This window comes from Dama dama, chromosome 11, assembly GCF_033118175.1.
Source record: "Dama dama isolate Ldn47 chromosome 11, ASM3311817v1, whole genome shotgun sequence".
In the NCBI taxonomy this organism is placed as follows: Eukaryota; Metazoa; Chordata; class Mammalia; order Artiodactyla; family Cervidae; genus Dama; species Dama dama.
In genome coordinates, this window is record NC_083691.1 from 27,001,242 (window position 1) to 27,028,995 (window position 27,754).

Sequence of the window (27,754 nt, forward strand, 5' to 3'; positions counted from 1 at the left end):
GTGAGTGATGAGCCAGTGCATGCTTTCAAACCCTCACATGACAAGTGTTTATTTAATTCAAGAACCAGAGAACCACCAGGATGAAAGCCTTTGAGGCACTGAGTAGTGGTCCACGAGGAAGGTCCCAGCTTTACTCGGGAATACAGTTACTGGGTTAAAATCAAACCTAGGTAATGTCCTCCAAGCCAGAAAACCATAACTTTGAGGGTTATCATGTCTACCAGACTGAAATCATTTGCATCTTCTCTGGGGGAAAAAAAAAATCTTCAAGTTACATGTAACTTGACAGGGTCTGGGTCTTAATCAAGAGTAAACAGGGGACTTCCCTGGTGGCTCAGTGGCTGAGAATCTATCTGCCAATGCAGGGGACATGGATTCAATATCTGGTCCAGAAAGATTCCACATGCCATGGGGCAAGTAAGCCCGCGAGCTGCAACTTCTGAGTCTGTGTACTCTATGGACGGTGCTCTACAAGAAGAGACACTGCAATGAGAAGCCCGCTCATGGCAACAAAGAGTAGTTCCCACTAGAGAAAGCCTATGCACAGCAACGAAGACCCAGTGCAGCCAAAAGTAAATAAACAAAAAAATTTTTTTAAAAGAGTAAATAGGAAAGAAAAGACAGACACAGCCCTGGAGAATTTAGATACTCTGTGGGTGGGTTTGTTAGACTGTGCTCAGTATGATAGTGAAAAGCTACGCAAACTTCCTTTTGCTTTCTTTGCAAATGTTGGATACTTTTTCTTAACATAAGATACAAATTTACATATTGGCAGCTGTGGCTTTCAATTTTCCAAATGGAGTTTGCTTTTAATATTAATCTGCTTTTCACCATCTTGTGTGTCTGTTTTCAATCAGGCAGGAAAATTACCAACAAGCAATTCTAGAATCATAATAATGCTATATAAAACCTAACTATATTTTAATACTGTCTTGATACCCACCTTGATGGATATTAAAACATTTTATGAGCAATTTCAATTTTGCATCGGGACCAAAAAAAAAAGAAGACCAAATCCACATTATCTGTTTTGCGCTGAAACCAGCAACAAAAAACTAATTGATACTAACAGCAGTTTTGAATTTCCTACGTGTTTGGGACACAACTTTGGGCAAGTTACTGAATTTCTTAGCCTCAATTTCCTCCTGTGAAAAATGAGAGCTTCGTCACTTCGCCGACGTGTGTGTGTTTGTGCTGACAGACACAGAGCTGGCATTATACTGTAGTGCTCTTTTCACCCTGTTAAATGCATATTCACAGGTCATAACTTCTGCTTTTGCGGCTTCGTTGTAGGCTTCTTCTTTTTCATCATGTCTTTTGCAATGTGGACGTGTCCTTCCATCTTCTTGTTACTTTAATAACAATTAGGGGTTTTTTTTATCCTACCAATTGCTTTGTTTTTCAAAAAAAAAAAAAGGTAAGGTTGTATTTCTCATCCTTCTTTATTTTCATAAAGGATGAAATGATGTAGTGGTTTTTTTTTAAGTCCCCTTAACATTAAATGTGAAATTCAATAAGTCTCAATCTCTCTAGGTCTCCTCTGTCTCTCCTCAAACTCCATTTTAAACTGGAATCCCATTCCCATAATTTAATGTCATATTTTTGAGAAATACAGAAAACACGACAATGTGCATTTATCTGGAAGCTTTTAAAATTACACACTTAGCTCATGTACCAACTGTTTCATTACCTCTTCGCTTGGCTCTTGGAAAGTAACACCATATGTTTGTCAGTAATTTGTTTTTTAAAATAACAACCTGTTCACCAAAACACATTAAATAAATATGCCATGAGAAGTGAAAGTTCAACATCACCGCTTCAGGCAGAGACATACCTCCTGGTTACTCCACACAAGTTTCTAGTCGGAGGACATCACATGAGCCAAATTGGAATCATGCTACTTATTTGGATGGAATCAGAAGAGATAGAAGTTTTTAAGACTCTTCCATCTGTTTTGTGTGTGTCCTGTTAGGTGTTTTGAAACACTCTCAATGCTTCGCCTTTAATTTGCCCAAAAGTGTTTTTCTGAGTTATAACTTCATGAAATGCAGTTTGCCTGCCAGAATACCATAAGACCCAAAAAGCTTGAAAAATGTAAGAACAGTGCAGAAACTCCAAATATACTTAAAAACCATTGAAGTGTACACTTTGTATCTCAATAAAGTGAGTTTTTTTAATGACATGGGGGCCGGTGGGGGGGGCAGGGAATGAGTAAAGGAAACATTATAGTTTCTGTAACTGTTGTAAATGTAATTGTGTAATTTCAAATTAAAACTTATATAAACTTGTCTTTACCACTCAATGGATATATTTTTCTATCTGCAAAAAGCATTTAGGTATCTGGGCTAAAATGGCATTCATAATTTTTCCAACTAAAATTAACATTTTTTTTTTCATTTCATGATTTTTCATTTAAAAGAAGTATTTTTAAGGACAAATTAAAGTTGTTAAACAAGATGTGGGTTTAATTACTTGAAACACAGAGTTAAATGTTTAAGAGGGATTAGATTTGGCAGAGCTGGAAATACTGAGTGTCAGTGTAAATGTTGGATTGATTTTCACTGCATGACAGGGTTGAAATACAGTATGTCCACTGAAACAGGCTAATGTCTGCAACATGGGAGAAGGCTAAGACTATGTATAGTATGGTGGGTGGGGCAGGGAGAGGCCAGTGAAAGAGAAAAAAACAGGAAAAATCTGGAAATGGGCAAACAGAAAATGGCTAAAAGCTGACTTCGAAATTTTGTTTGCTCATCCAGCAGGTAGGCTATGGTTTGCTATCATAAAGGAAATTCACATGCTTCATTCAGTTCCAGATTTCAGGAAAGAAATAAATAGCTCCATGTTATTTTTTTTCATATTTATCTGTTTAATTGGGTCTTAGTTGCAACATGCAGGATCTTCTTAGTTGCAGCATATGGGGTCTAGGTCCCTAGACCTAGGGATCAAACCTGGTGCCCCTGCATTGGGAGAATGGAGTCTAAACCTTTGGACCACCAGGGAAGTCCCACAGCTCCATGCTTTGAGAGTTAAAAGTAATTTCCTAAGCTCAAGAGCAATATATATCCACTTAACTTCTCTCTTACCTTACTTTGTAAAGAACAAACTATAATAATCTACAATTTTCTGCCTTGTTTTCGAGGAGAAAAACTGGAAAACAGCATAGTTTGGGTACTTTTCTGGTTAAAAGAAAAAAAAAAAAAAAAGAGCTCAACAGATACTGAAATGTGGGAAATATAAATAACAGCAAACATAAAACAGAATCTTTTTTAAAAGGCACATAACAAAGGTATTATTCACTCAATCAGAAATTTAGAATCTGAATGTGTGAGGTCTAAAGTTTTAAAGAAAATAAACAAGGAAATAAATGAGAAAAATTTAAAGAAAATAACTGGAAATCAGTAATTTCCAGTAATCTGAGGAAAATAAGTGGTTGGGTTCCAAATAAGCAAGTGCTGATTCTGAACTTCAGTGACTTTTTTTCTGATAAATGATGAAGAAATGTCAAATAATAAAACCCTACAAACCAAATCAAATTTTTAACAAGTTTTTTTTTTTTTTTCATATCTAACTCCAGTCAAGAGAAAAGAGAATATAAGCCAAGAGAAAATAGCTACTGAAGCATTTTTCTAGTATTTGATTTTCTGGGTAGACTGGCTTTAAACTCTCCCAAGGTCTGTGGACTTTGCTTTTTTTTAAAATAAGTTTTAAAATACATTTATAAAACAAGTTTTCTTGAGAGGAATTTTTCTATATTTTAATGCAATTTTATAAATTCTTTAAAAGACATTTCCAACAAATAGAAAGATAAGTCATATTGGAAAATGTGAATCCTCCCAGAAAGGGACTTTTTGTTTACTTTCTAATTTCATTTCCGTTTAATATTCATTCACCTGCAGCCCAGATTCTTCAAGTATTTGGCCAGATAGTATTTATGAACTACAAATGAGGCAATTACGTCTTCTGCTTTATGAGATCACGTAAACTCAACAAAAAAAAAACCCACAAAAGATAAAACTCTTTGAAGGCTGACAATGGTGATGGCATCTGAGAAAGTCATAGTAGTTATGACTTAGTAGTTCTGACCCTCCTCTGGGGACACTGGGCACACATACTCTTTTCTCTCAATTAGGGCCATTTCCATCCCAGAACCATTTTTCCATAGCAATAATAAACTAGTTTGGGAGATCCCCAGATGCAGGATCTGAATTTTTGAAAGCCAAAACTTCAACAATAAGACACACACACACACACACACAAATGTAGGTGAGACATGGCTGACTCTGGCTTGTTTTCCCTTCAAATTCTTCCCAGTTCATGAAAGCTTCATCACAGCCTAATCGTTCCCTGGCAGCACCCAAATAAAACAGATTTTTTAAAAGTCTTCTATTTACTAAGTGCTTTTCGTCAGTTTTTCACCTCTCTAACCACCCCCATTCCACTCAGAATTTATTATTCAGAGTTTGAACAGTGCTTGGCTTATATTGAGTATTCAGTAAATGCTGATGATGGTGAACATTACTGTCATTATCCAGAGACAGAAAACTATGCTTGATATTTAAACCTTAACTACCTTATCGATGATTACTAGAGAAAAAAAAATGTAAGTTGAATTCTTTCAAATGGCTCTCATGAAAGATGTTTATTGTTAGGCCCAAATATTATGTCTCGCTAGCCTAGCTTTATAAAATAAAAGAGCTTTACTCTCAAAGTAAATGCCATGGGGAGAAAATGAGGAGGCAACTATTGTAGATTTAAAAACACAAACAACAGAACACAGTGTTAACTTGATTGACTCCAGATCCCAGAAATAAAAATCTACACAAGACATTTTGGAAACAATTGGGGAATTCAAATATGGGCTGGGCATGGATGGTATTATAGAATTATTAGTTTTATTAGGTATTATAACGGTGTTGTGGTTATAAAGAAGGCTGTCTCTATTCTTAGACAATGCACACTGAAATATTTAAGGGTAAAGTATGGTGATATCTGCAACTTATTTTCAAACAGTTCAGCAAAAAGTTATATATTTAAATACAGAGAATAAGCAAATGTGACACAATGCCAACAACTGGTGAATCTCAGTGAAAAGTTTAACAGTGTTTATTGTACCATACTTCCAATTTTCTGCGGAGGTAAAAATTTTTAAATAAAAAGTTGGGAATAAAAAATAGCAAAACAGTTTTCCTGAAGAAAATACCACGCATTTCTTCAGATATTTTACTGTAATAAGATACAATTGTACATTCTTATTAATTATTTACACTTTATAAAAGCATACCTACTCAACATAGTTACTCAACCTAAAATCAATTACGTCAAGTACAGCATGTAACTTTCAGTGCTGACGCATGAATCTCTTTATCTTAAATATAAATCAAAATAGTTTAACACCAGCTTTCAGTTAAGAGACAAGGAGATGCCAGCCATTAGGATCATGAGTTAAAATTTTCAATAATTTCTTCTTTGCTTTTCTTCTTTGTCTAGAATAGTCTGTTTTAAGCTCAAAACAGCATCTTGAAATCCAGGATTTAAGTCTAATACTTTCTTGAAATCCTCCAAAGCATCATCAAAGTATCCTGTACAAGAACCCACGGGGATGAGAGGCGAGGAATGAAAAAGAGAAAAAAAAGCTGAGTGTTTCTATATATTATTCACAGTAAAGTTTGGATACACATACTCCTGCTTTTATATTTACAAGCTCTCAACCACTCCTACTAAAGGAATTTTTTTTCCTCTTGATAACGATATACTGATGTGTGTATCATAGTAACTTTGCACACCCTTATAGAACAATATACCTAAAATTAGTTATGGGCTACCTACGAGGATTTAACAGGTAAACACCTTAAATCAACACAAACTTTCAATAAAATATTCCCTATTTAATGCAATTACAGTAATATTAAGAAACAGGAAATGAATATTCTTTTTAACGCTTTAAATGAGAAACAGTCCTCACAGTCCCCAGAGTCGCAAAATCTAAAATCCCTTTACTACATATTGTTCTCAAGTGGGCTTCCCTGGTAGCTCAGCTGGTAAAGAATCCACCTGCAATGCAGGAGACCCTGGTTCGATTCCTGGGTCGGGAAGAGCCCCTGGAGACGGGATAGGCTACCCACTCCAGTATTCTTGGGCTTCCCTGGTGGCTCAGCTGGTAAAGAATCTGCCTGCAATGAGGGAGAAACCTGGGTTCGATCCCTGGGTTGGGAAGATCCCCTGGAGGAGGGCATGGCAACCCACTCCAGTGTTCTTGCCTGGAGAATCCGATGGACAGAGGAGCCTGGCGGGCTGCAGTCCATGGGGGTCCCAAAGAGTTGGACACAAAGAGTCGGGACACGACTGGGCAACTCAGCACAGGCGCAGCATGAGTGCCTCCAAAGCTTTTAACTCAGAAGAGCTGCAGAGTGGCTCGGGAGCATTACCCTCATTTCACAGCTGGGCACGCACAGGCACCAAGTAAGGCGATGACTCTCACTCTGGTGCCCGGGTGCAATTCCCACCCCAGTGCCCCGCTGCGGTCTCTAATACCCATTGAAAGCCTAAAATAAATTCAGGTACACTGCCTTTGCTCCTGGCTCTAAAACTAAATTTCACCTAAGTTTCACACTGGATGATGACTACATCCATTTTACAACATTTGAGAGCTCTGAATTCACAGAATCCTGTCAAGGACAAAAGAGGGAAGAAAGAAATTCTTACCCAGCCTGTACAATATCAAGCCTCTGTTGTAATACGGAACTTCAAAACTGGGTTGGACTTCTATAGCAGATGTGTAGTCGTCCATGGCTTCGTAAAAATCAACCCTGAAGTACTTGATTTGCCCCCTGTTGTTAAATGCAGTAGCCAAATCCTCAGGGCTGCATTTGCTTTAAACAAAAAGTCCACATTAAAAACACAGTGTTACCCCTCGTTTCCACTCTCACTCTCTTTTGGGTATTGTCAAACTTCACAGCCTATAACATGCAGTGTCGGCACTGCAAAACCAAGCGGAAGAAACAGTGCAAGGAAATAAGTCACGGAGTCAGTTTCTGTTTAAACCCGCTGTCTACTTCTGCGGGGTTGTTTAGCACTACAATGTCAATCTAAAAAGCGCCTTCATTTTACTGTGTGGTCAAAGCTCCTGTTCATCGTCACCTTGTTTTGCTGAATGTAATATTAAAATGACTGTTTAAAGCACATGCCAGTGGGGCAACGAAGACAACTCAGAATCAAACCGAGCAAGGGGAGAAAGCCAGCCCAAAGTCCAAGTTCGCTATGGACATGTCGTAAAATGATATCCTCAAATTTTTAAACGATCTTCAAACAGTGAGATCTGAAATCATTTCCACCAGTAAAGAAAGAGAAGTCAGCCCTGAGTGAAAATCCAAGATACTGATCCCCAGGAGTGCTGTCTGAGGATGACCTGCCCTCCCTCCAGCCTCAGCAGACATCCTCCGGAGGCCAGACCGGCTTCCTGATAGAAAGACATCACGGCTCAGGTCCGCGCCGGGACTCCTGTGCGTAGAACTGGCTCTGCATCTGAGGGTTCCGGAGGCTGCCCCAGGAGCTGTGAGCAAGCAGCCGTTCCTGTGAGGGGTTAGACATCCCGGCAGCTCTGACCAACCACCAGCTCAACAGGACACATCCCCACACAGCCCCACACACTACTTGTAGAAGGGCAAACCAACTACACAGAGAACTTCAATGGGCTCTGCAGAAAAATTCTGTTTTCCTTTCTTTTTTGCAAAGGGGACTCTCAAGTTTGAACCAAACAGGGAAGGCGCAGGCTAAATTCATGTCAGTCTTCATTAAGCTCCACAGCATAAAATCTAGGTCTCAGAAAATATTTGTGACTGCAGTCAGTGTTACGAAAAGTTACTTCTCTCAACATCTTAATCCTTGCGATTTCAGGCACTGTAACTACTGCTGCCAGGAGGGGTACTCACAGCCTAGGGGGTCTTCTTCAAGTTGAAGTTTCCTACCAGTGGAGAGCAATCACTGCAGTTTAGAAAACACATGTTTCTGTGAACTAGGACTGACAGACTGGGTACACAGACACTTCAGGATGCCACAAGCACCACTGTGAAATCCTAGAGAACAAGGGGGCACTCCAGTCACCGAGCTCTGTTATGACACTAGCTGAACTGCTGCCCAGTAAAGAGTTTTAAGTAAAATGCAGCCTCGGGACTCAGTAAGGTTTTAGTCATTAAATTTCTAAGCTTCAAAACTTTGTTATAGATGTCTTATTATCAGAGGATCATCAGATATTTGATTTAGAATTAGACCTCATTATAACAAATTCTAAAAGCCTATTCTCCATATGGAAATTGTTTCATATTTGAAGACATGGGCTAACAGTTAAAGCCAAATTTTTTTAACATTGAGATTTTTGTAATGATAGTGTTTATTTTAATGGAATATAACCAAGTTACCTAATCCAAACGTAGATTTTTTTTTTTTTTTTTGCACTTGCTAACTTTAGCAAAGAAAAAATATTTGGAAATAAAGTTGATGGCTAAGGTTGCACTTTTGGATATTAAAAGAAAATGTTATAAACCATTCAGAGCGGCAGGCATGCAAAGATTGAGAATACTGTTTCAAAATGATTCAGTGACTCATTATTTAAAAATAAACGAACTCTAAAAAATATATTTTAAGAAGAAAGTTGAAAATGATAGAATTCTGTTTATCCAGGAGCTCCTAGAAGAATTTCAAAACTATAAGAAAATTTGAAGGTTCATGCAGGCATGCTGAGCAATCTTCTTCTAAACCATTGCAGATTTTCTTTCTTATGCTGGTACATTTGCCACACAACAAATCTGTGCTCTCAGGCTGAGATGCACCAGTAACGATAACAATAGAGCAGTAACAATACTATGCTTATTGCTGATAAATCCTTTTTGAAACTTACTAGATAAGTTTAAAAAATATAGCAAACTTTTAAATATAACAAAAAAAAGAAGCAGACTCATAGAGAACAAACTAGCGGTTACCGGTGGACAGACAGAAGGGGGAAGGGAAAACAAGGAGAGGGGACTAAGAGGTATAAAACATTGGGTATAAAATAAGCTACAAAGGTATACTGTACAACACAGGAATATAGACTGTATTTTATAATAACTATAAATGAAGTATAATCTTTAAAAACTGCAAATCACTATACTGTACACCTGTAACATATTATACTGGAGAAGGAACTGGCAACCCACTCCAGTATTCTTGCCTGGAGAATCCAAAGGACAGAGGACCTGGCGGCCTACGGTCCACGGGGTTACAAAGAGTCAAACATGACTAAAGCAACTTAGCACAGTCCAGCTAACATATTGTATAGCAGCAACTATACTTCAATGAAAATTTAAAAATAAAAAAGTGTTTTAACCTACTAGATAAGTCTATTCTTCCAGCTTGAAACAAGAATAGAAAACTAAATTTTCTGTTTATTAATTTTGGGGGGAAGGTGTGGTATCATCTTATTACTTGTTCAAAACTATTAACCATTATTCTGGTGTATTATTGAAATGAAAAAGCCACTTAATTTTTCTGATTTAGTTCCATGTGAGTTTAACAAACAGGAGAAGAATCTTGAGCCTCATACACAAAATACAAGCTGGCATCTGGTCAAAAAAAATCAAATCCCTGAAGGGAGAGGTGGGTGACAGGGCAGACAACTCAAACTGTCTAGAAAAACACTGCTCATTATCCCCTTTCTGTTCTTTCTTTTCTCCTTCTGGACCACTAACAACAAGAACTGTTAACAAGAACAACAAAGGCAATCTTGGAGTACAACAAATGCTTTGCATTCAGGAGTAAATATAAGATGCTTTAGGAGAGTAGGTATTAGCAGGTGAGGTTGAGACAAGCTGAGAGCTGGGACTTAGGACCATTTGCTGCAGTGTTTGCACCTGGACAAATGTCTTCTCCAGCAACAAAACACAAAAACTCTAAGGAATTAAAAAGAATTGAGTGCATTTGCAGTTGGAGCCAGTTATGGACAAGAAGATACAAACCAAACAAAATCCCAACTGCCACTTCTTAAGTGCTGGAATAAAAGCAGGGTGCCAGGAGCAGAAACAGGGTACTTCACATGTCCCCTGCATTCAAAACCTTAGTCCAAAGAGGTGGGCAAACCACCTGAGCCACCCCACCAGCCTTCGAGATCCCTGGACACAACCCCAACTTCACCCCTTGCTCCAAACAAGCAAGGGAAACTTACTTGTTTTCACTCTGCCCTGCTGCAGCAGAGACCTCAATAAAGCTTGCCTGAATTCCTTGTCTGGCCTCTCGTCAATTTCTCTTGTTTAGGGACGGCCAGGAACCCTGGTCAGTATCAGGGTTGCTAATATCACAAAAAGAAAGACATTACATGCTCTCTGACAGAAGTACACAACACCTATAACAGTATTCTCACTGTAATTTTGGATCTGAATTCGATCAAACCTCAAGACTTAACTACCAGCTCACAAGCGATGCACAAGAGAGAGGACTCTGTTAAATGACATGGGGGCGGGGGGCGGGTGGTGAATCAAGAAGATCCAAAATATGGGAAACTCTCAGGACACAGGACTGGATATCCTTTGGTGAGGATATCCTCCTCATCAAATAAACTGCAAGGGGAGAAAATGAAGGGGAGCCTTAAAGGCTGAGAGACTTGATGTGCATCCTAACTTGAACCAACCGCGAAAACACCAACCAGCCAAACAAAACAACTTCTATTGATCAAACAGGAAAATTCCAAATAATGACATTGGAATAATGATGTTAGGAATAATGATACTGTGGTTGCATCTTTTTAAATCCTTTAACGCCTAGAAATGTATTGAGACATCCCTGGGCGAATAACCTGATCCCCTAGGTGAAGTGACAATGCTTAAGCCCAGGGATGGTCACCTGGAGGTTCATCATACTATTTCCACATATTTAAATTTCTTTTCACACGTGAAAACCCAGAGCACGGTTGGAGTTGCGACGCTGTGCGCTCACGTGGCACCCGCGCGGCACCTCGCCCTCACCAGGTCTTGTTAAAACGACAGGTGGGAAAAGCCCTATCCGCTCTAAGACTCCTGGTCAGAGTTAACATGGAGTCGGGACACCGTTCTCGGAGTTCCGGAGCAACGTGCGGAGGCCTGCGCTCCGAGCACGCTCCCTAGCCACCTTTCCGTGAAGAACAAACGTCCGCCCGCTAGGCGGGTGAGCGCCAGATGCCGAGTAAAGCGGAGCCCTTGCCGCCCACCTTCCGGAGACCCCGCTGTCCCCACTTCTCGCGATAGTTACCTCCCGCGAGCTGCTCCCTCCGAGGCTGCACAGGCGCACTGGCGAATGTAAGCGGAGTACAGCGCCTCGGCCTCCGCGTATTCACCTTTCTTGAAATGAGCCTGGGCTAGTGCTAGGGCTGCGGGACTTTCCTGCCCTTGCTGCCCGTCCATGGCGGCCGGAGTCCTAGCTTTCCCTGTGGAACCGGGGATTGATTTCTGAGCGATTAGAGGCGACAACCCACAGCCACTTCTGCACCTTGGAATTTAACTTCGTAAAAATCCTCGGCCCTAGCAGCCGGGGAATTTTGTGTCCTCCGAGGAACCGTCGTCTCGCGAGATCGGTGACGCTCTTGGCGGAAGGCTCAGGTGCTTCAGGAAAGCTTGAGCAGACGGAGCCTTGGCAAGTGCGCTTCTGCTGTAGGTGCTGGTCCCACTTGCCTGATCTCCGGAAAAGCAGTAGCTCGGTAGTCCCAAACTGGTTTCTAAGGCCGTGGTCAGATGGTGGAATGAGCTTGCCCTTCATTACAGCGAATTGGGGGGCGGGGGTGTACATACACACACACTGTACATGTCCAGAATATACAGAGACTCTCTAAACTTCAGTTTTTCCAGAGTGGGTGTACTCCTTTGCATTTCCACCAGCAATGCATTGGCCTTTCACTTACTCCGTATCTTCACCAACATTTGTCAGTTTCGATCCTAGCTATTATAGTGTGTGTGTAGTGATACCTCCGTTTTCCTCTAAATTTTACTAAAATTGTGAATAGAATAACCAAATAAATGAGTAGATAAAGTAGTAACTCTTAAGTGTTTTAATGTCTTTTAATTTTAGAGAAATCTTAAGAACGAGATTATGAAAAAAATTTACAGAACACAGTTTGTTAGTTTCACCCCCGTTTTTTCTTATTCTAAATTCAATTAAAAGATAAATTAATGCCTTTTTTTAAAAAAAGTTATTAAAACTATTTTTACTTTCTAATCTATACTCTTTATGTACTTTTGAAGTTTTCTACCATGAACATGCTAGTTTTATACTCAAAAACCATTAAGTGTTCTTTTTTTTTAATGAACTGAGAAAATGGTAAGAATAAACAGTAGGGGGCAACATAATATTGCTATTTTCAGTTTAGAAGCACAGTAGTAATACTTTGGAGCTATAACATCAAATTAGGAACTTTTGATTTTTCATTAAAGGTCTGGTAACAATTTCTCCCCCATTTCTAAATGTGGACTCTAGATGACCTCTTAAGGAGTTATTCGCTGCAACCACCAGTCATCAGACATTTGCCTAAGTTGTTTTCCTCTTGGTAGCAAAGGTGATACTGTACACCTTTCTTTGTACCTCCTGTCTCTTTCTCCCTTTATCCACTCTGGAGCCCAATGCCCATCATCCCAACCCCCACCAAAATACTTAAGTCAAAAGAAGACAAATTATCATGTTATCATAAATGACAGGTAAAACAGAATAAATACAATTTTACCTCAGCATTTATTTTTATATTTTTCACTGAATGCCACATAAAAATCTAAGATCTCAGCTCTTAGAATACAAAAAGATAAGTGCAAATTATATATTAGCAGAAACGTGTGTATATATAATTAGCATTTGGGCATGGCAGCAGGCCATAGTGCTGTTACTTACTGTATAGCTCCGTCAGTCAGGCCCATTGTCTCAGTACCGTGGCCTACCCGGCTACTCTGAAGCTTAACCTAAGGTTCAGGCCAGATTTTGTGATAAAAAGAAGCACTACCAAAAGGGAGTCAGTTTGTGTTTATTACAAAAAGAAGACATTCATTATAATGCCTCATTCTGTCTATACAAATTCCCTCCACATATTTGTTATATATGACAATTTTGCTTCTCTTTGCCCCTTTCATCAGGGGAGAGTTATCTGGAATTTTCCTTTATGTTAAATATTTAAAACCAACTGAGTCAATTCATACTGGGAGTCTTTTTCTAGCACCATTTTCAAACAGGACAAAAATCTATCTGTCCCCAAGACATTATGACAGATCACTAAAACATTCACGGATATAAATCCCAAACAGTCCTAAGCTCTTAAAATAGGTATGTCTGTCAATATATATATGAATATGAGGCATGTGGGTATATGTATGTGTATAAGTATATATAAACACATACACACATATACATATGTGATAATTATGTGTACAAGGTAGGAGAGGTTCTTTTTAAAGGTTTTGGTTTCTGTGTTAAACAGACCAAGAAGTAGTGACAATAACTCAGAATCTGTCTGAAATAACTAGTTGGAGGGAAAATTTGAGGGCTCAGGTAGCAAGGAATTAGTGGTAAATGAGAAGGCTCCAAAAGAAACTTCCCAAAAGAAATGTTAGGAAAAGTCTGAGGAATCAACAGCTGATTTGGAATTGAAGCAAATGGGAATGTAATCAACAAGTCACAGGAAGGACTGGAGAACGACAATCTAACTTAAGAGTTCTCAGCCGATCTCTGGGATGAGAAAGGGAAAAAAGAAATATTCAGGCATTTGGACCAAGGACCAAAAATCACAACTCTGAACATGCAGTCCTGAAGGAATCCTTAAACCTACATCTCTGAAAATTTCTCTCATTAATGAAGTATACTTTCATTCTTGAAAACAGAAAATCTTGTGGGAAGATGTAGTTACCTTCAACAGAAGATATATCCTCTGGGGCCAATGTCTTTGTCAGGATGCTATTTTCTTTTTTTTTAAACCTAGGGAAGATTTGCTTTTTTAAAAAATTTTATTCTATATTATAGTTGATTAGCAATGTTGTGTTAGTTTCAGTTGTACAGCAAAGTGATCGGTTATACATATTACATTTGTTCTTTTTTTTCTTTTCTCCATTTAGGGCTTCCCTTGTGGCTCAGCTGGTAAAGAATCCGCCTGCAATGCAGGAGACCTGGGTTCGATCCCTGAGTTGGGTAGATCCCCTGGAGAAGGGAAAAGCTACCCACTCCAGTATTCTGGCCTGGAGAATTCCATGGTCTGTATAGACCATGGGGTCACAAAGAGATGGACCCAACTGAGTGACTTTCACTTTCACTTTTCCCCATTTAGATATAGAATATTAAGCAAGAGTTTCCTGTGCTATACATAGGTCCTTGTTGGTTATCTGTTTTAAATATAGCAGTGTGTACATATCAATCTCAAACTTCCAATCTCTCTCTCACCTATCCCACCCTTCCCCCAGATAACCATGTTTGTTCTCTAAGTCTATGAGTCTGTTTTATAAGTAAGTTCATTTGTTTCATTTTTCTAGATTCTACATATAAGCAATATCATATGATATTTGTCCTTCTAGGATGTTATTTTCTGATTTGAGGGGAATACTATATTCTGTCATAGAAGAAAACAAATGAGATTGATGAAACACACTATGTTAAAATCAGATAAGTTAGAAACTTATGGGACATATTATACAAAGTAAATACAGCATATTTGTGTGACTATACCTAATATTGGGCTTCCCAGGTGGCTCAGATGACAAAGAATCTGCCTGCAATGCGGGAGACATGGGTTCGATCCCTGGGTTGGGAAGATCCCCTGGAGGAAGACATGGCAACCCACTCCAGTATTCTTGCCTGGAGAATCCCCATGGACAGAAGAGCCTGGCGGGTTACAGTCCATGGGGTCACAAAGAGTCAGACGTGACTGAGCGACTAAGCACAGCACAGCACACCTAATATTGATGAAGATACAAAAGGTAACCAAGGCAGTAAGTATTCATGGCACAGTGGGTATGCATGAGGCTTAGAAGATGCTCAGTATGTGTGAGGTCTTGATTCAGTTACCCACTGATGACACTTGTCCTCTACCCAGGAAATACAACTGAATCCATGACTGCTCAGCAGTCTCAGAGGCACCTACAGCTGGGACCAGGGAAACCTGCCTCCTCCTTAGAGCAAGTGTGCCTCACTGGCCTCAGGCACATTCTACTTGACTGAGTCCCCCAGTCTCAACTGTGGTCCTCTTCCTGGCCACACCATCAGGGGGAAGCTGGTGAGGAAGAGACAGAGTGAGGACATAGAACAGTACATAACTCAGCAATCGGGAACTGGAATCTGTGTGCCTGACCAGCATCCTTCACTAACAGTGTTAATCTCTCCCATCACTCTCTCCTTGTTCCTTACTGTGTACGTTAAGTTGATTCAGTAAACCATGTGACTTAAGCATCGTTTTTTGGTGTGTAATCCTTTGTGTTCCATGACCTCTGGAATGACTTGCCTGGTAATGTATTTGGAGGCTACCATTTTATCAAGGTAACTTTCCACAAGGCACAGAGACTTAAAAGACTTCTGGTCTTCTCGTTTTAACTAGGCACAGCAACCCACTATCTACATGAACTCATTTAAGCTCCAAACCTCTCCTCATAGCTCACTATTCTCTATCTGCTACAGGCCTAACTTGTCTCTAAAGGACCAAAAACATAATACATTTGGATTAACTAACCTAAGTACGGAAGCTGCAACAACAATGTTGTATATTTCTCTTTATTGCCTCTACTAAATGTCAGTCAAACTTCAGCAAATAATCTTGATAAAATAGTGCTAAAGTCTGGTTTGCAGCCACATAATAAAAAGATGTAAGTTCATGGGAAATAGAGAACATTATTAGCTATATAAAATAGATAAGAAATTATGCATGACTGATTACAGTTTTTCTTTTTAAAATTAATGACTAAATCAAAACAGGTACTTACTGAGAATCACTCCCCAAACCCAAGAGTTGTTTAGATAAAAGGTCCAGCTTGGTGACAATGTTTCAACTAAAACTATAACTACAAACTGGATGTTTTCTATAAATTTACATCATCATTAATGGAGTCAAGTGTTCTGCACAATATTATGAAGAGTACATGCCAACTGTCATCTCTTATATGAAACTAAGAAAGTGGGTAAAAAGGAACAGATAGCAAAAATAAGCTATTAGGGTTTCCCTGATGGTCCAGTGGTTAAGAATCTGTCCTGCAATGCAGGGGACACCAGTTCAATCCCTGGTCCAGGAAGATCCCACATGCTGCGGAGCAACTAAACCTGTGTACCGAGCCTGCATTCTGGAGGCCGTGAGCCACAACTACTGAGCCCACATGCAGCAACCACTGAAGCCTGCGAGCCCTAGTGCCTGCGCTCTGCAACCAAAGAAGCTGCCGCAATGAGAAGCCTGCGCACCACAACTAGAGAGTAGCCCCCACTTTCCGTAACTAGAGAAAGCTTGGATGCAGCAATGATGACCCAGCGCAGCTTTGAAAATAAAAAATAAATTTGTAAAGAGCTATCGGAAACAATTTAAATTGAAAAAAAAAGTCTTTAAATGCTTTTTTATCACTTCTGAAAGTAAAACAGAGAACACTTTCAATGCTTATTTAATTAAACACAACTAGAACTAGAGCTCATTTCAGTATTACAATTGTTTAACCTCCCTCTGGGCTTTCCAGGTGCTGCTGGTGATAAAGAATCCGCCTGCCAGTGCAGGAGACATGGGTTCGATCCCTGGGTTGGGAAGATCCCTTAGAAGAGGGCATGGCAAGCCACTCCAGTATTCGTGCCTGGAGAATCCCATGGACAGAGGAGCCTGGCAGGCTACAGTCCATGGGGTCACAAACAGCCAGGCACAGCTGAGTGACTGAGCATGCACTCCCACAACCTCCTAAGACAGGTTATGTCAATTCCCTAAACTCAACTTTGCTCCACTCTCACGCTTCCCCATCCCTCTCCATCAAAAATGTTTAATGAATTAGTAACCTTGACACTGTGAGAAATTTTTTTTCTTATTTGGAATATTTCCATAGTATCATAAAAACCACCAACCATAATATAGTCAATTTCTATATCTTTTATATGAAAATCAGCATCGTTACTTCATAGTTGTGTTTTTACACAAAATTATATATATATGTACATAACATGTCTGTGTGTAGATGTTACTGGGTTTTGTTTCTCTTCCCTTCCTGATCTCTGTCTTGTACAGAGGTCAGCTGCAGTCCTTCCAGCTTCCAGAGCATCGCCTTATAAGACTACTGCTCTTCCAGACCCCTGTCTCACTTCCCATACCATTAGGGATACTAGAGTAGACGTCTGTGGTACACCCTGCCCTTCCTCGTGGACCCTGGGATTGTTCTAGGGATGGGCACTGATCTCAGCCTGGCCATTTAGCAATTTTTTCCCCCTTCATTTCAAACTTGAACTGAGAGTGGTAGTCCCTTCCTAATGGTGGAGATAGTAAGATGCTATATTTCCTGATATATGAAGAAAGCCAGTCTGGTTTTTTCACATCTCACAGCTTCATATTTATTTTACCCTTTATGAAAATCCAAAAGAACAGCCTAGCAGAGTTGCCCCACCACATGCAGGTGACCTTCTCTTTACTCATTCTGTCTCAATTGTGGATTTCTCAACAGCTGACCCAAAGTTCAGAAGACAGCGAGGCATAAGCAGTTTCCGTCATATATATATATATATACATATTTGTATAAAAATACAACTCTGAAATGATGCTGCTTTTTACATAAACTGTATGGAATCAACCTTATTATATAAACTCTCCCGGTATATGCAGTTGGTCAGTTCTTCATCCCACTGCACTATGGCATAAGGGACAGAAGTTGTAGTTATTTATTTCCTGAGCCAGGGCACAATGCTTACACACACTGCACATCCAGAATTGATATTCAGTAATTGGGCTTCCTGTGGCAACACACGTTGGCAGTTTCCCTTCCCCTCTGTAAAAATAAGAGGAGAAAGAATTACACTTTAAAATGTCTAATCACTTAAAACCTTATTTATTACACTAAAAAAAAAAAAACCTGAAGAATGGAAAACATTTCAAGGTAAATTTCAAATAAAAACTTTTCTTGCAATGAGAAATCATTAATATACTATTAAGACTAAAGAAAATAGGCTTTGAGTATAATGTTAAGGTGGCTTGTTGTTTAGTCGCTCAGTGGTGTCAGAATCTTTGTGACCCCATGATCTGTAGTCCACCAGGTTCCTCTGTTAGTGGGATTGTCCAAGCAAGAATACTAGAGTGCGTTGCCATTTCTTTTCTCCAGGGTATCTTCCCAGCCCAGGAATTAAACCCCCATTTCCTGCACTGCAGGTGGATTCTTTACTGCTGAGCCACCAGGGAGTTAAGGTATGAGAGTTTAAAATTTAGTGATTTCATCATTATACTATACTATTTAGATATAAAAATCTATATAAAAATGACATCTACTAATTACAACTGGCCCTACCCTTCAAGAAGGCCATCCAATTCGGATTTTCTGTTATCTTTCGGAGTATGTTTGGTGAAGATTTCTAGAGCAAGATCTTCATATTGCTGCTTCTGTTCCGAACTGAGGGTCTCTAAAGATTCGAGTTTAATAAAAGCTTTTGAACAAGTACCAAAAGCTCTACTGGCACACGCACAGAGTGCTAACAGAGAGTAGATATCAACTGCAGGGATGATGTCTTCATAGTCTCTCAGGTGAAGAGCTAGGAAAGAGAAGGCAGTTTGGATTGTGTAAAGCAATCACGCCATCATGAACATGCATGGGGAAGAATGTCAGGCTGGCTCAGTTTAACCTACATGAATGTTAGCAAAGTTAATGAAAACAATGGTAGGTGATCAGAGAACTAGTAGGGGAAGTAGACTACATGACCACCAAATTCTGTAACACCAGCCAACAGCTCAGGGCCTATAAAAATTACCACCACCAAATGATGCACATGGCTGCACCACTTAGAAATATACCAAAAATTATTGGTGTCAAAATACACTGCAGATATAAATATATATAAACATATTATTATTATTATTGTATAATTATAATTTTTATATGTTTTATATTTATAAAACTTTATATGTTCCATATAAATATGTTAGAGATTTCTGTGGATTCTCAAAACAGTATCATGTTTCTTTTTGTTTAAAAAAACAAAAGCGAAGTATGAAATCATATGTTTTCTCTTTGTGTTTCTTTGAACAGATTACTGCTTTTCAGTCTGTCTTATTGAAAAAATAGAACTTTGAGAAAAAAGGAAGTGAAACTGAGTCTATAAGTTATCAGCTCAGATAATTTATTTTGATTACCACATCTTATCTTCACAGGCTGCAGGGCATGGCCAAAAGCAAAAAGTGTTACTGAAGTTAATATAAGAGTAACTTGAAGGAGTTTGCCCTTCATTTTCAATTTATGACTTTTTAGACATGTTGCGTATATGAGTTACTACACCCACCTGTCTTCAGTGCAGTGTCAACATAGCCCGCATAGAGCTGTCTTTGCGCCAGTATAAAGAAGTGATAAGCCTCAGCCCCTCTCCAAGCATTATCAGTGAAACGACTACTTGTCGACAGAACTTCTTCTTCCAGCAAACCAGCCAAAGCAGAAGTGGCCTACAAATAAAGCAGACCCACATCTGCCCTCAGCACAAACCTAACAACAGTCCTTCCAATAGAGATGATTTCTGAAACTGTTATACATTAAAATATCTAGGGAAGGAGACTTCCCTGGTGGTCCAGGGGAAAACAGCCCGTGCTCCCAATGCAGGGGGCCCAGGTTTGATCCCTGGTAGAGGAACTAAGATCTCACATACCACAACTAAGTCCACAAATCCTAACTACTGAGCCTGTGCACTGCACCACAATGAGGACCCAGCACAGCCAAAGTAAATAATAATAATAAATTAGCATATTTCATCATTACAGAACTGTCACCACAGACTTCTCTATTATAATTCATACTTTATTAAACTGACATGATCAAATTTTTTCTTCAGTTTTACTGAAGTATAATCAACAAATCAAATTGTAAGAAATTTAAAGTGTAGATTGTGGTGATTTTATATATGAATATATTGTGAAAGGATTCTCCTCCCCAAGGAATAATCAAAATTTTAAATAGAATTGATTAAACTTTATGTTAATACAACGCTCACTTACAATTTAAAAAATACACATATTTCTATGGAAGCTTTTAAAACTCACTGATTAAAAAGGATTTACCAAGAAAGGAATTAAGCAAAGATTACAGATTAGTAAAAAAAAAAAATCATTTTCAGTATTTCCAAATTGAGCTGTCTAAATCTGAGTACTAATTCCAAATCATTTCTTCTTTTTCCTAATATCATTTAAGAAAATAAATGCAAACAAATAAGTACATTAAATGGTCTATCCATAAAGAGAAGTTTGATCATTTTGGGTTTTTTTTCCCTTAAATGCTTCACATGACTTAACATTACTTAATGTTCCACCTTACCTCTGAGCTCTTTCCTTTAGCTTTGCCTCGTTGGGCATTTTTCATTTGTTCGTGGTACTGCTCTATAAGTAAAGCTGACAGCACATAGAGCTTCTTCACACGTAAAGGTTTAGTTCTTTTCTTTGCCTCTTCATCTGCAATCTTTAAATATTTAAAGAGTTGGGGGAAGATATTTCTTAATCTATGTTTGTACAAATGTTCTCATTTCTGAAATCTGATTCTCTAAAATGAGGAGGAAAGTCAGTAGGGTGGAATATAAGTACCATCCGTTTATGACAAATATTTTAAAACACATTTTCTTTTCCTTAGTACTGATAAGTAATTAGTTATTTCCTTAGTATTTAACCATTGGAATTAGAATGCAAAACAATTTTAGAAAATAACAGATGCTGATAAATAATTCAGTGAAGAACGCTTTCATTGAAAGGCTAGTATTTTATGTAACAGATTTTTAAAATAATTTTCAAGTACCTAGAGATAAGATGGCTTTACCATGGTACATCTCCAGAAATTTAAGTCTGCTTAAATGATTCAAAGGAAATTTTTTCTTTGTCATTAAATCAAATGGTAAAAGAATAGAACAGAATGTAAAATTTGCTTACGTTAATTCCGTACTAGTCATGTTCCCTCCAAATGCCTACTATGAAACGTGTAACATCTTTAAAACTTGCACACTTAAAAGGACTTGAAAATTTATTAACAGGATTTAATTTCCAGTTACAGGAACTTATACTTTATAGTAGTTGAAAATTCTCTAATTGTTAACTTCAGTATTAAGTAAATATACAGTTTTTTAGGAATCAGTAAGAGTACATCATGAGAAACGCTGGGCTGGAAGAAGCACAAGTGGGAATCAAGATTGCCGGGAGAAATATCAACCTCAGATATGCAGATGACACCACCGTTATGGCAGAAAGTAAAGAGGAACTAAAAAGCCTCTTGATGAAAGTGAAAGAGGAAAGTGAAAAAGTTGGCTTAAAGCTTAGCATTCAGAAAACTAAGATCATGGCATCTGGTCCCATCACTTCATGGCAAATAGATGGGAAAACAGTGTCAGACTTTATTTTGGGCGGCTCCAAAATCACTGCAGATGGTGATTACAGCCATGAAATTAAAAGACACTTACTCCTTGGAAGGAAAGTTATGACCAACCTAGATAGCATATTAAAAAGCAGAGACATTACTTTGCCAACAAAGGTCCGTCTAGTCAAGGCTATGGTTTTTCCAGTGGTCATGTATGGATGTGAGAGTTGGACTGTGAAGAAAGCTGAGTGCTGAAAAATTGATGCTTTTGAACTGTGGTGTTGGAGAAGACTCTTGAGAGTCCCTTGGACTGCAAGGAGATCCAACCAGTCCATCCTGAAGGAGATCAGTCCTGGGTGTTCATTGGAAGGACTGATGCTGAAGCTGAAACTCCAATACTTTGGCCACCTGATGAGAAGAGCTGACTCACTGGAAAAGACCCTGATGCTGGGAGGGATTGGGGGCAGGAGGAGAAGGGGACGACAGAGGATGAGATGGCTGGATGGTATCACCGACTCGATGGAGATGAGTTTCAGTAAACTCCCAGAGTTGGTGATGGACAGGGAGGCCTGGCGTGCTGTGATTCATGGGGCCACAAAGAGTCGGACATGACTGAGCGACTGAACTGAACTGACTGAAGGTGCTAAAATTAATAAACAGCCTTTTTAGTAAACGGTAATACTACTAAGGTAACACATAGTTATACTATGATAGTAACAAAATGAGAGGGATTTTGCTATAACAAATATTTGTTTCCAAAGAATGGAAAATGTATTCTTTAGTATATAAGAAAACATTGGTAACTAAAACAAATCAAATACTCACCAAGATTATTACATTACCTTAAACATCAGCTTGGCAGCATCATAAAAGTAATTGGCTTTCCGATAGAGTTCTATGGCATCAAGAATTTTATTCTTTTCCAATAAATGAGATGCATACTTTGCTAACAGGGAACCAATTTCTTTCATATTATGACTTTTAGCCAATTCAACAGCTTTGTTCCACTTGGGGAAAATATATACAACATACAATTACCCAAGCATTTACAGTCAGATACGTCTAAAAATACATACAATAAAGCTTTAAGTTTATAATAATAAATAACACTATATCAAAATTAAAAACTGGTATATAAATTTTTTTAAATCAGAGGAATTATAAATTTAGAAGTCAAACATGTCAGAATAATCAAATGATCTAAGACTGATGTGTTTAAGGAGAACATCTGAAAAAGAAAGCATCAAAGTTTATAGTCATATTAATCTTACAATTCTAATTTTGCACGAACTATGAGGGAGAAAAAGATACATTTGTTTATAGTAAAAAAAATGGAATTTCAGTTAAGAAAAATCCTATCAGATTTAACATTTATTTTTATAAAGCAAATGGAACTTTATAAAATACTTCAAAAAATTCTTAAAAGAATACATTGATAGTGAACAATTTCAACAATTCTGCATTTTCATTTTAGTTAATTCCAGCTCTTGAAAATATCAAATATATGTTTTCTATAAGGAAAAGAAAATAGATTTGCCAAAATAAATATTGATAAAGTAACTCAATTCCTTCCTCTTGCAATGACCATTAACTGGTCCTTCTTTGGAAACAAAACACAACCCTAATAAAATGCAAAAAATTATGAAATGACTTCCAGACAAAAACTTGCCAGACTAAAAGCACAGGGTTTTTTCAGGTTCTCATACTGAGTTAGTTATGAAGGGGTCACCCTTAATGGTAGCACTTCAAGAGGTAAGTGCAAATTCTGACAATTTCTCAGTCCTCAACCAAGTAAACAAATATCTGGCTCCTTTCACAAAATCTGTCTCAAGCTTTCCAACCCTTGTCCTGGCAACAGTCTTTATAGCATCACTCTGGTGACTCTCAGCTCCTTACTTGGTTGAGATGTACACAGGTATCCACTGCTGCCTTCGGCTGATTACATTTCAAAAATGCAGTCACTGCTTGTTCACACATTCCAACTCTCACAAACATCTGTGCTATTTCCTGTGGACAAAACATTACCATCGGGTTTCACAGAACAAGGAAATCACTTACATTTTAACTTATAAAACTCCATAGGAATATTACAATTACTGGTAGCAACAGTAACTTTTCTTTTAAATGGACATAGGGGCAGAGGCTACAAACCAAAAAGGATAACTAAGGCATCTGCTCAGAAAGATCCCCTGGAGAAGGAAATGACAACCCATTCCAGTATTCTTGCCTGGGAAATCCCATGGACAGAGGCCCCTGGAGGGCTGCAGTCCATGGGGTCGCAAAGAGTAGAACACAACTTAGTGACTGTACAGCAAACAGCATAGAATATTCATTTTAACCGGACATAGAGGCAGAGGCTACAAACGAGAAAGGATGCTAAGGCATCACCTTTTATAAAATCTGTGCTTCACTGGCTCACCGCCCAGATCTGATTTTCAACCAGGTTCTGAAGATACTGAACTCTTGTCTTCTTTCACTTCAGTAGCAACTTTACAGAAATACCAGGCCCCAAAACAAATCCCAAGCTAGTGGGTAAAACTACCTTTAAAGGATTGACGTGACACTCAGTGTTAATCATTAACTAGAGGCTTAAGGGAAATCTCACACTCACAGGGCTCTCAAATACCTCTATTAAGCAATGTCCCAGACAAGTTGGCTATTCATCAGTTCAGGAAACTAGGCCAAAAATGGAAGAGGGGAACCACAATAAAAACTCCCATTGGGCTGTACTAGCCAATTTTCAGACCGTTTGTTTTGTTTTTTTTTTCCTTTCTTAATATCTAAATGGTCAGAGTGTTTCTCTCCCCATTAAGAAGGCAATGGCAACCCACTCCAGTACTCTTGCCTGGAAAATCCCATGGACGGAGGAGCCTGGTGGGCTGCAGTCCATGGGGTCATGAAGAGTCAGACACGACTGAGCAACTTCACTTTCACTTTTCACCTTCATGCATTGGAGAAGGAAATGGCATCCCACTCCAATGTTCTTGCCTAGAGAATCCCAGGGACGACGGAGCCTGGTAGGCTGCCGTCTATGGGGTCGCACAGAATCGGACACGACTGACGCAACTTAGCAGCAGCAGCGGCAGCATTAATTATGCAACAATTAATTTAAAGAGCCCAAAGAAGAAAATTTAGAACAAAGTTACAGAGAACTCCGCCTTTAGTTTCACTCTTTTTTTAAACGTTAAATCCTTTGTTGTTAATATAGCCTACTAAAGTCGAGCTATCTTTTTAAACTTTTCTTATAGTAAATTTCAAACATACACACACACGCACTACTCCCCACACCCACCTCAAATCACTCTGAAGAGAATCTCTGACAACCTATTAATTCATCTGTAAACATTTCATGTGTTCAGCTAATTTTTAAAGCAATGTTATAAAACTGGCAAGCCCCACACAAGACTGTAATCATGTTAAAATAGTAGGAATATGATTGATTTTTTTCCTTCTCCATTTTGAAGCATTCTGTAATACTGAAAATTATTTTAATGTCTAAAGCATCATTCCACGCCTTAGAAACTGTGAAGTTATAATTATTAGTTTTCCATATTGCAAAGTACATTTCCTCACTATAATAGAAAAGCTTTATAAAGTAACCTAACAACTCCCAAAACTGAAATGTATAATATCCTACTGGAAGCAACATGTGGTTTTCTGGAAGTGAATTTGCAAGATTCTCCAATCCCACATAATCTTCTAACATATAATAACATTCAGCTAAGCGTTCCTGGTTCCGGCCTTGTACATAATATTGTATAGCATTCAACCTACAGAAAGAAAAGAAAAACTTTTAAACTAATGTGAATCTCCTGATAAATAAGCACTTTCACCAAAAAAGTTCTTTCATTAGAATGGCGGCACTAGTATATTACTCTAATCATCATCTTTAGTTATAAAATATCTTTGAAGCACATAAATTGAAAAACCAAAAAAAGACTGCATAGCATATTTAAGTTACAATATTCTTTGAATATTCTTAAGAAATACTGCTTTACTCTGATACACAGTTTCCAAACACTGACATAAATAAGTAAGCATACTGATTAAAATGATAGCTTCAGAATAAACACCAATGATTTCTGAAAATAAGCTATTATAATAAAGCAAGCAAACAAACAGCAGAAAGCCACCTGGTGCTAAAGAATACGTCTTCAGAATTTTGAAACTCCAAAGTCTTACAATGCTAACCTGACAACTGGAAGGATCCCTTGCTCCTCCATGGTAACTAGGGCTATGTGAATTCTGGGATCTGGAAGGATAGTCTTCATTTCCCTGGCATTATTTCATAAGGAAGTACTCTACACAGGCAGCTACAATTTCAAGTGTGGAATGAATGGATGGGGGGGTGGTCCAGATAGGTGACCTACCTCTTTTGCCGATCAGCAAAGTAGTCTCCGATGGCATTGTGGGCTTGCTCAAGGAGACTGTCATCTGCGTCACCTGATCCAGTTTTCAGAAGCTGGAGTACTCTAAACCAATCTCCCAACTTCAGCCGGAGGCCAATAGCCAGATCTCTAGAAAAAAAAAAAAAAGAGATATTCATTCATTCAACAAGCATTTAGCAAGTGCCTGCTATGTGCTAGGTTCAATTCTCAGATACTGAGAATACACAGCAATGAAGAGACAGATAAGGTAACTCTCTAAACATTTTAGAAATCTAGCCTGACCGAGGAAGAGGCAATGGGAAGAACCTGCAACAGGAAAAAAGAAACACTTTTCTGCCTCTTATTCTCCTAGGCTTTCAATTTACTTGGCAAAATAATCCCTTAAATAATAATCATTTCTTTTCATCAGTTTCTTAGACATGATCAGGCTTATTTCATGTTTACATGTTTGGTTTTATACTTCTTTTCAAAGCTTGAGTTGTAATAGCAATCTCCTGATAGTACAAATAATAAAAACTAGATATAATGTTCACAGCTGAAATGAAGTTCATACAGTCATTTATATAAAGAAAATTGAAATATAAAGAATAAAACTCAACCCCTAAATACCTTGGAATTTCATTTCATGCTCCTTGACAACAGAAAATTAAATAATGACCTAAACCAAAACAGAGAACCTAAATAATGAGTGGTACAATAAATGATAAAGCCCCTAGTCTCTGTAGTTACATGGGTTTTTTCCCTACCAAATGAAAAAATCTCCCATGGCCAGTCATTAACATTACGTCAAGACAGAGAAGAAAGTTGCCCCTGAATTACAAAGCATAAATTAAGGTCATGTTGAATGTCTGGGTTGGAATCCAAACTGAAGTTATTTTTTTTTTTAAAGAAATGGTGTGATATATTTAGTCTATTTTACAATCATTTGTTTAAAAAAAAAAAAAAAGTGCAGATTCTGGGAGCAGTCCAGACGCCTGCACCTTCAGTACTTACCTTCTGTCCATATCCAGATACATCCTTTCCGCCTCCTCGAACCGGCCGAAGTAGGCAGCCACCTCTGCCTGTTTCATGGGCTCGCTCTGCAGGTTGCCCAGGCGCTTCACAAACTTAATGCCCTGGTAATCTTTGCAACGCACAAACGCTTGCTCTGCAGTGTGCAAATCCAGTTTCTGAAGAGCTGCTTCAGCTAGCAGGCGCCTATATTAAAAAGAGAAACAGTAAAAGCCTATGGTGAACTATAGATAAACCAGTCTTGAATCAGAATTCAATTACTATACCTATTGCTTCTAGTGAAACAGTGGGAAGTGATTATTTTAACAAATTTATAAACGTTTTCCTTTTTTTTTTTTTGCTGCACTGGGCTGCACGCAGAACTTCCCTGACCAAGAATCAAACCCATGGCCCTTGCAGTGGAAGTGTGGAGTCTTAACCACCGGACCACCAGGGAAGTCCTAATATTATGCTTATGTTGAATAGTTCCACCTCTAAATTTCTGTATTTTAAAAAGAAGAGCAAGAATGAAAGTTATTCCCACCAGAGGTCTAGTATCAGAGTAGTGGACAATGGCTGAGATTTTACACTTGATACTTCATGAGGTTTCATTTATTTATTTTTAAATACCAAAGTCGGGGGTGTGGATTATCCTCGATGAACTGAGAAGCATTCTCTATTCCAACCTTCTCGATCACTGCTCGACTATCTCGCAGGGACCTGATCTCAAAGTTAATGATATAATCCTTGTTTGGATATTCTGGATTCTAAAAGTAAAGATGAAAAGAGAGAAATCCAAATAGTTGCCTTTAGAGTATGTATTTCTTTCTTACAGTCTAAAAAAAAAAAAAAAAAGCAAACGAACAACTGCATCAT

At 38.5% G+C, this 27,754-nt stretch overlaps 2 protein-coding genes and 1 long non-coding RNA gene across 8 annotated transcripts in view; 1 reads left to right on the top strand and 2 right to left on the bottom strand.

Annotated features, from left to right (window-relative positions):
• Positions 1-4,659: 4,659 nt before the first annotated feature.
• On the bottom strand, positions 4,660-11,531 carry TTC32 (tetratricopeptide repeat domain 32). The gene is made up of 3 exons (XM_061154860.1): positions 11,257-11,531; positions 6,706-6,872; positions 4,660-5,582 (listed from the first exon to the last, which is right to left on the bottom strand). The coding sequence occupies exons 1-3, from the start codon at positions 11,406-11,408 to the stop codon at positions 5,455-5,457; spliced, it is 447 nt and encodes a 148-aa protein (XP_061010843.1). The 5' UTR covers positions 11,409-11,531; the 3' UTR covers positions 4,660-5,454.
• Positions 11,516-16,023, top strand: LOC133064580 (uncharacterized). Of its 3 annotated transcripts, none has more exons than XR_009694653.1 (3): positions 11,516-11,701; positions 14,714-14,957; positions 15,062-16,023. It is a non-coding gene; the product is annotated as an uncharacterized LOC133064580 (long non-coding RNA). The 3 variants fall into 3 exon arrangements; XR_009694652.1 differs by having other exon boundaries at positions 11,516-11,658; XR_009694654.1 differs by having other exon boundaries at positions 11,516-11,654.
• A 565-nt stretch (positions 16,024-16,588) lies between these two features.
• The window catches only part of WDR35 (WD repeat domain 35), a 53,367-nt gene continuing 42,201 nt past the window's right edge, over positions 16,589-27,754 (bottom strand). For all 4 annotated transcript variants that reach the window (XM_061154856.1, XM_061154855.1, XM_061154858.1 and 1 more), the window contains 10 exons: positions 27,509-27,645; positions 26,882-27,085; positions 25,871-26,017; positions 25,138-25,270; positions 23,397-23,507; positions 22,343-22,507; positions 20,478-20,618; positions 19,459-19,615; positions 18,474-18,714; positions 16,589-17,960 (listed from right to left, as the gene is read on the bottom strand). In XM_061154856.1, coding sequence (XP_061010839.1) covers positions 17,810-17,960; positions 18,474-18,714; positions 19,459-19,615; positions 20,478-20,618; positions 22,343-22,507; positions 23,397-23,507; positions 25,138-25,270; positions 25,871-26,017; positions 26,882-27,085; positions 27,509-27,645 — 1,587 coding nt within the window. In that variant the 3' untranslated portion in view covers positions 16,589-17,809. The remainder of the gene's footprint in view (positions 17,961-18,473; positions 18,715-19,458; positions 19,616-20,477; positions 20,619-22,342; positions 22,508-23,396; positions 23,508-25,137; positions 25,271-25,870; positions 26,018-26,881; positions 27,086-27,508; positions 27,646-27,754) is intronic.

Bases quoted from the DNA above. Each gene is read 5' to 3' on its own strand.
- TTC32 (XM_061154860.1), bottom strand. From the start codon at position 11,408: ATGGACGGGCAGCAAGGGCAGGAAAGTCCCGCAGCCCTAGCACTAGCC. The intron at 6,873-11,256 runs GTAACTATCGCG...TTTTGTTTAAAG, and splicing joins GAGGGAGCAGCTCGCGGGAG to CAAATGCAGCCCTGAGGATT. The intron at 5,583-6,705 runs GTAAGAATTTCT...GTTCTTGTACAG, and splicing joins CTTGATATTGTACAGGCTGG to GATACTTTGATGATGCTTTG.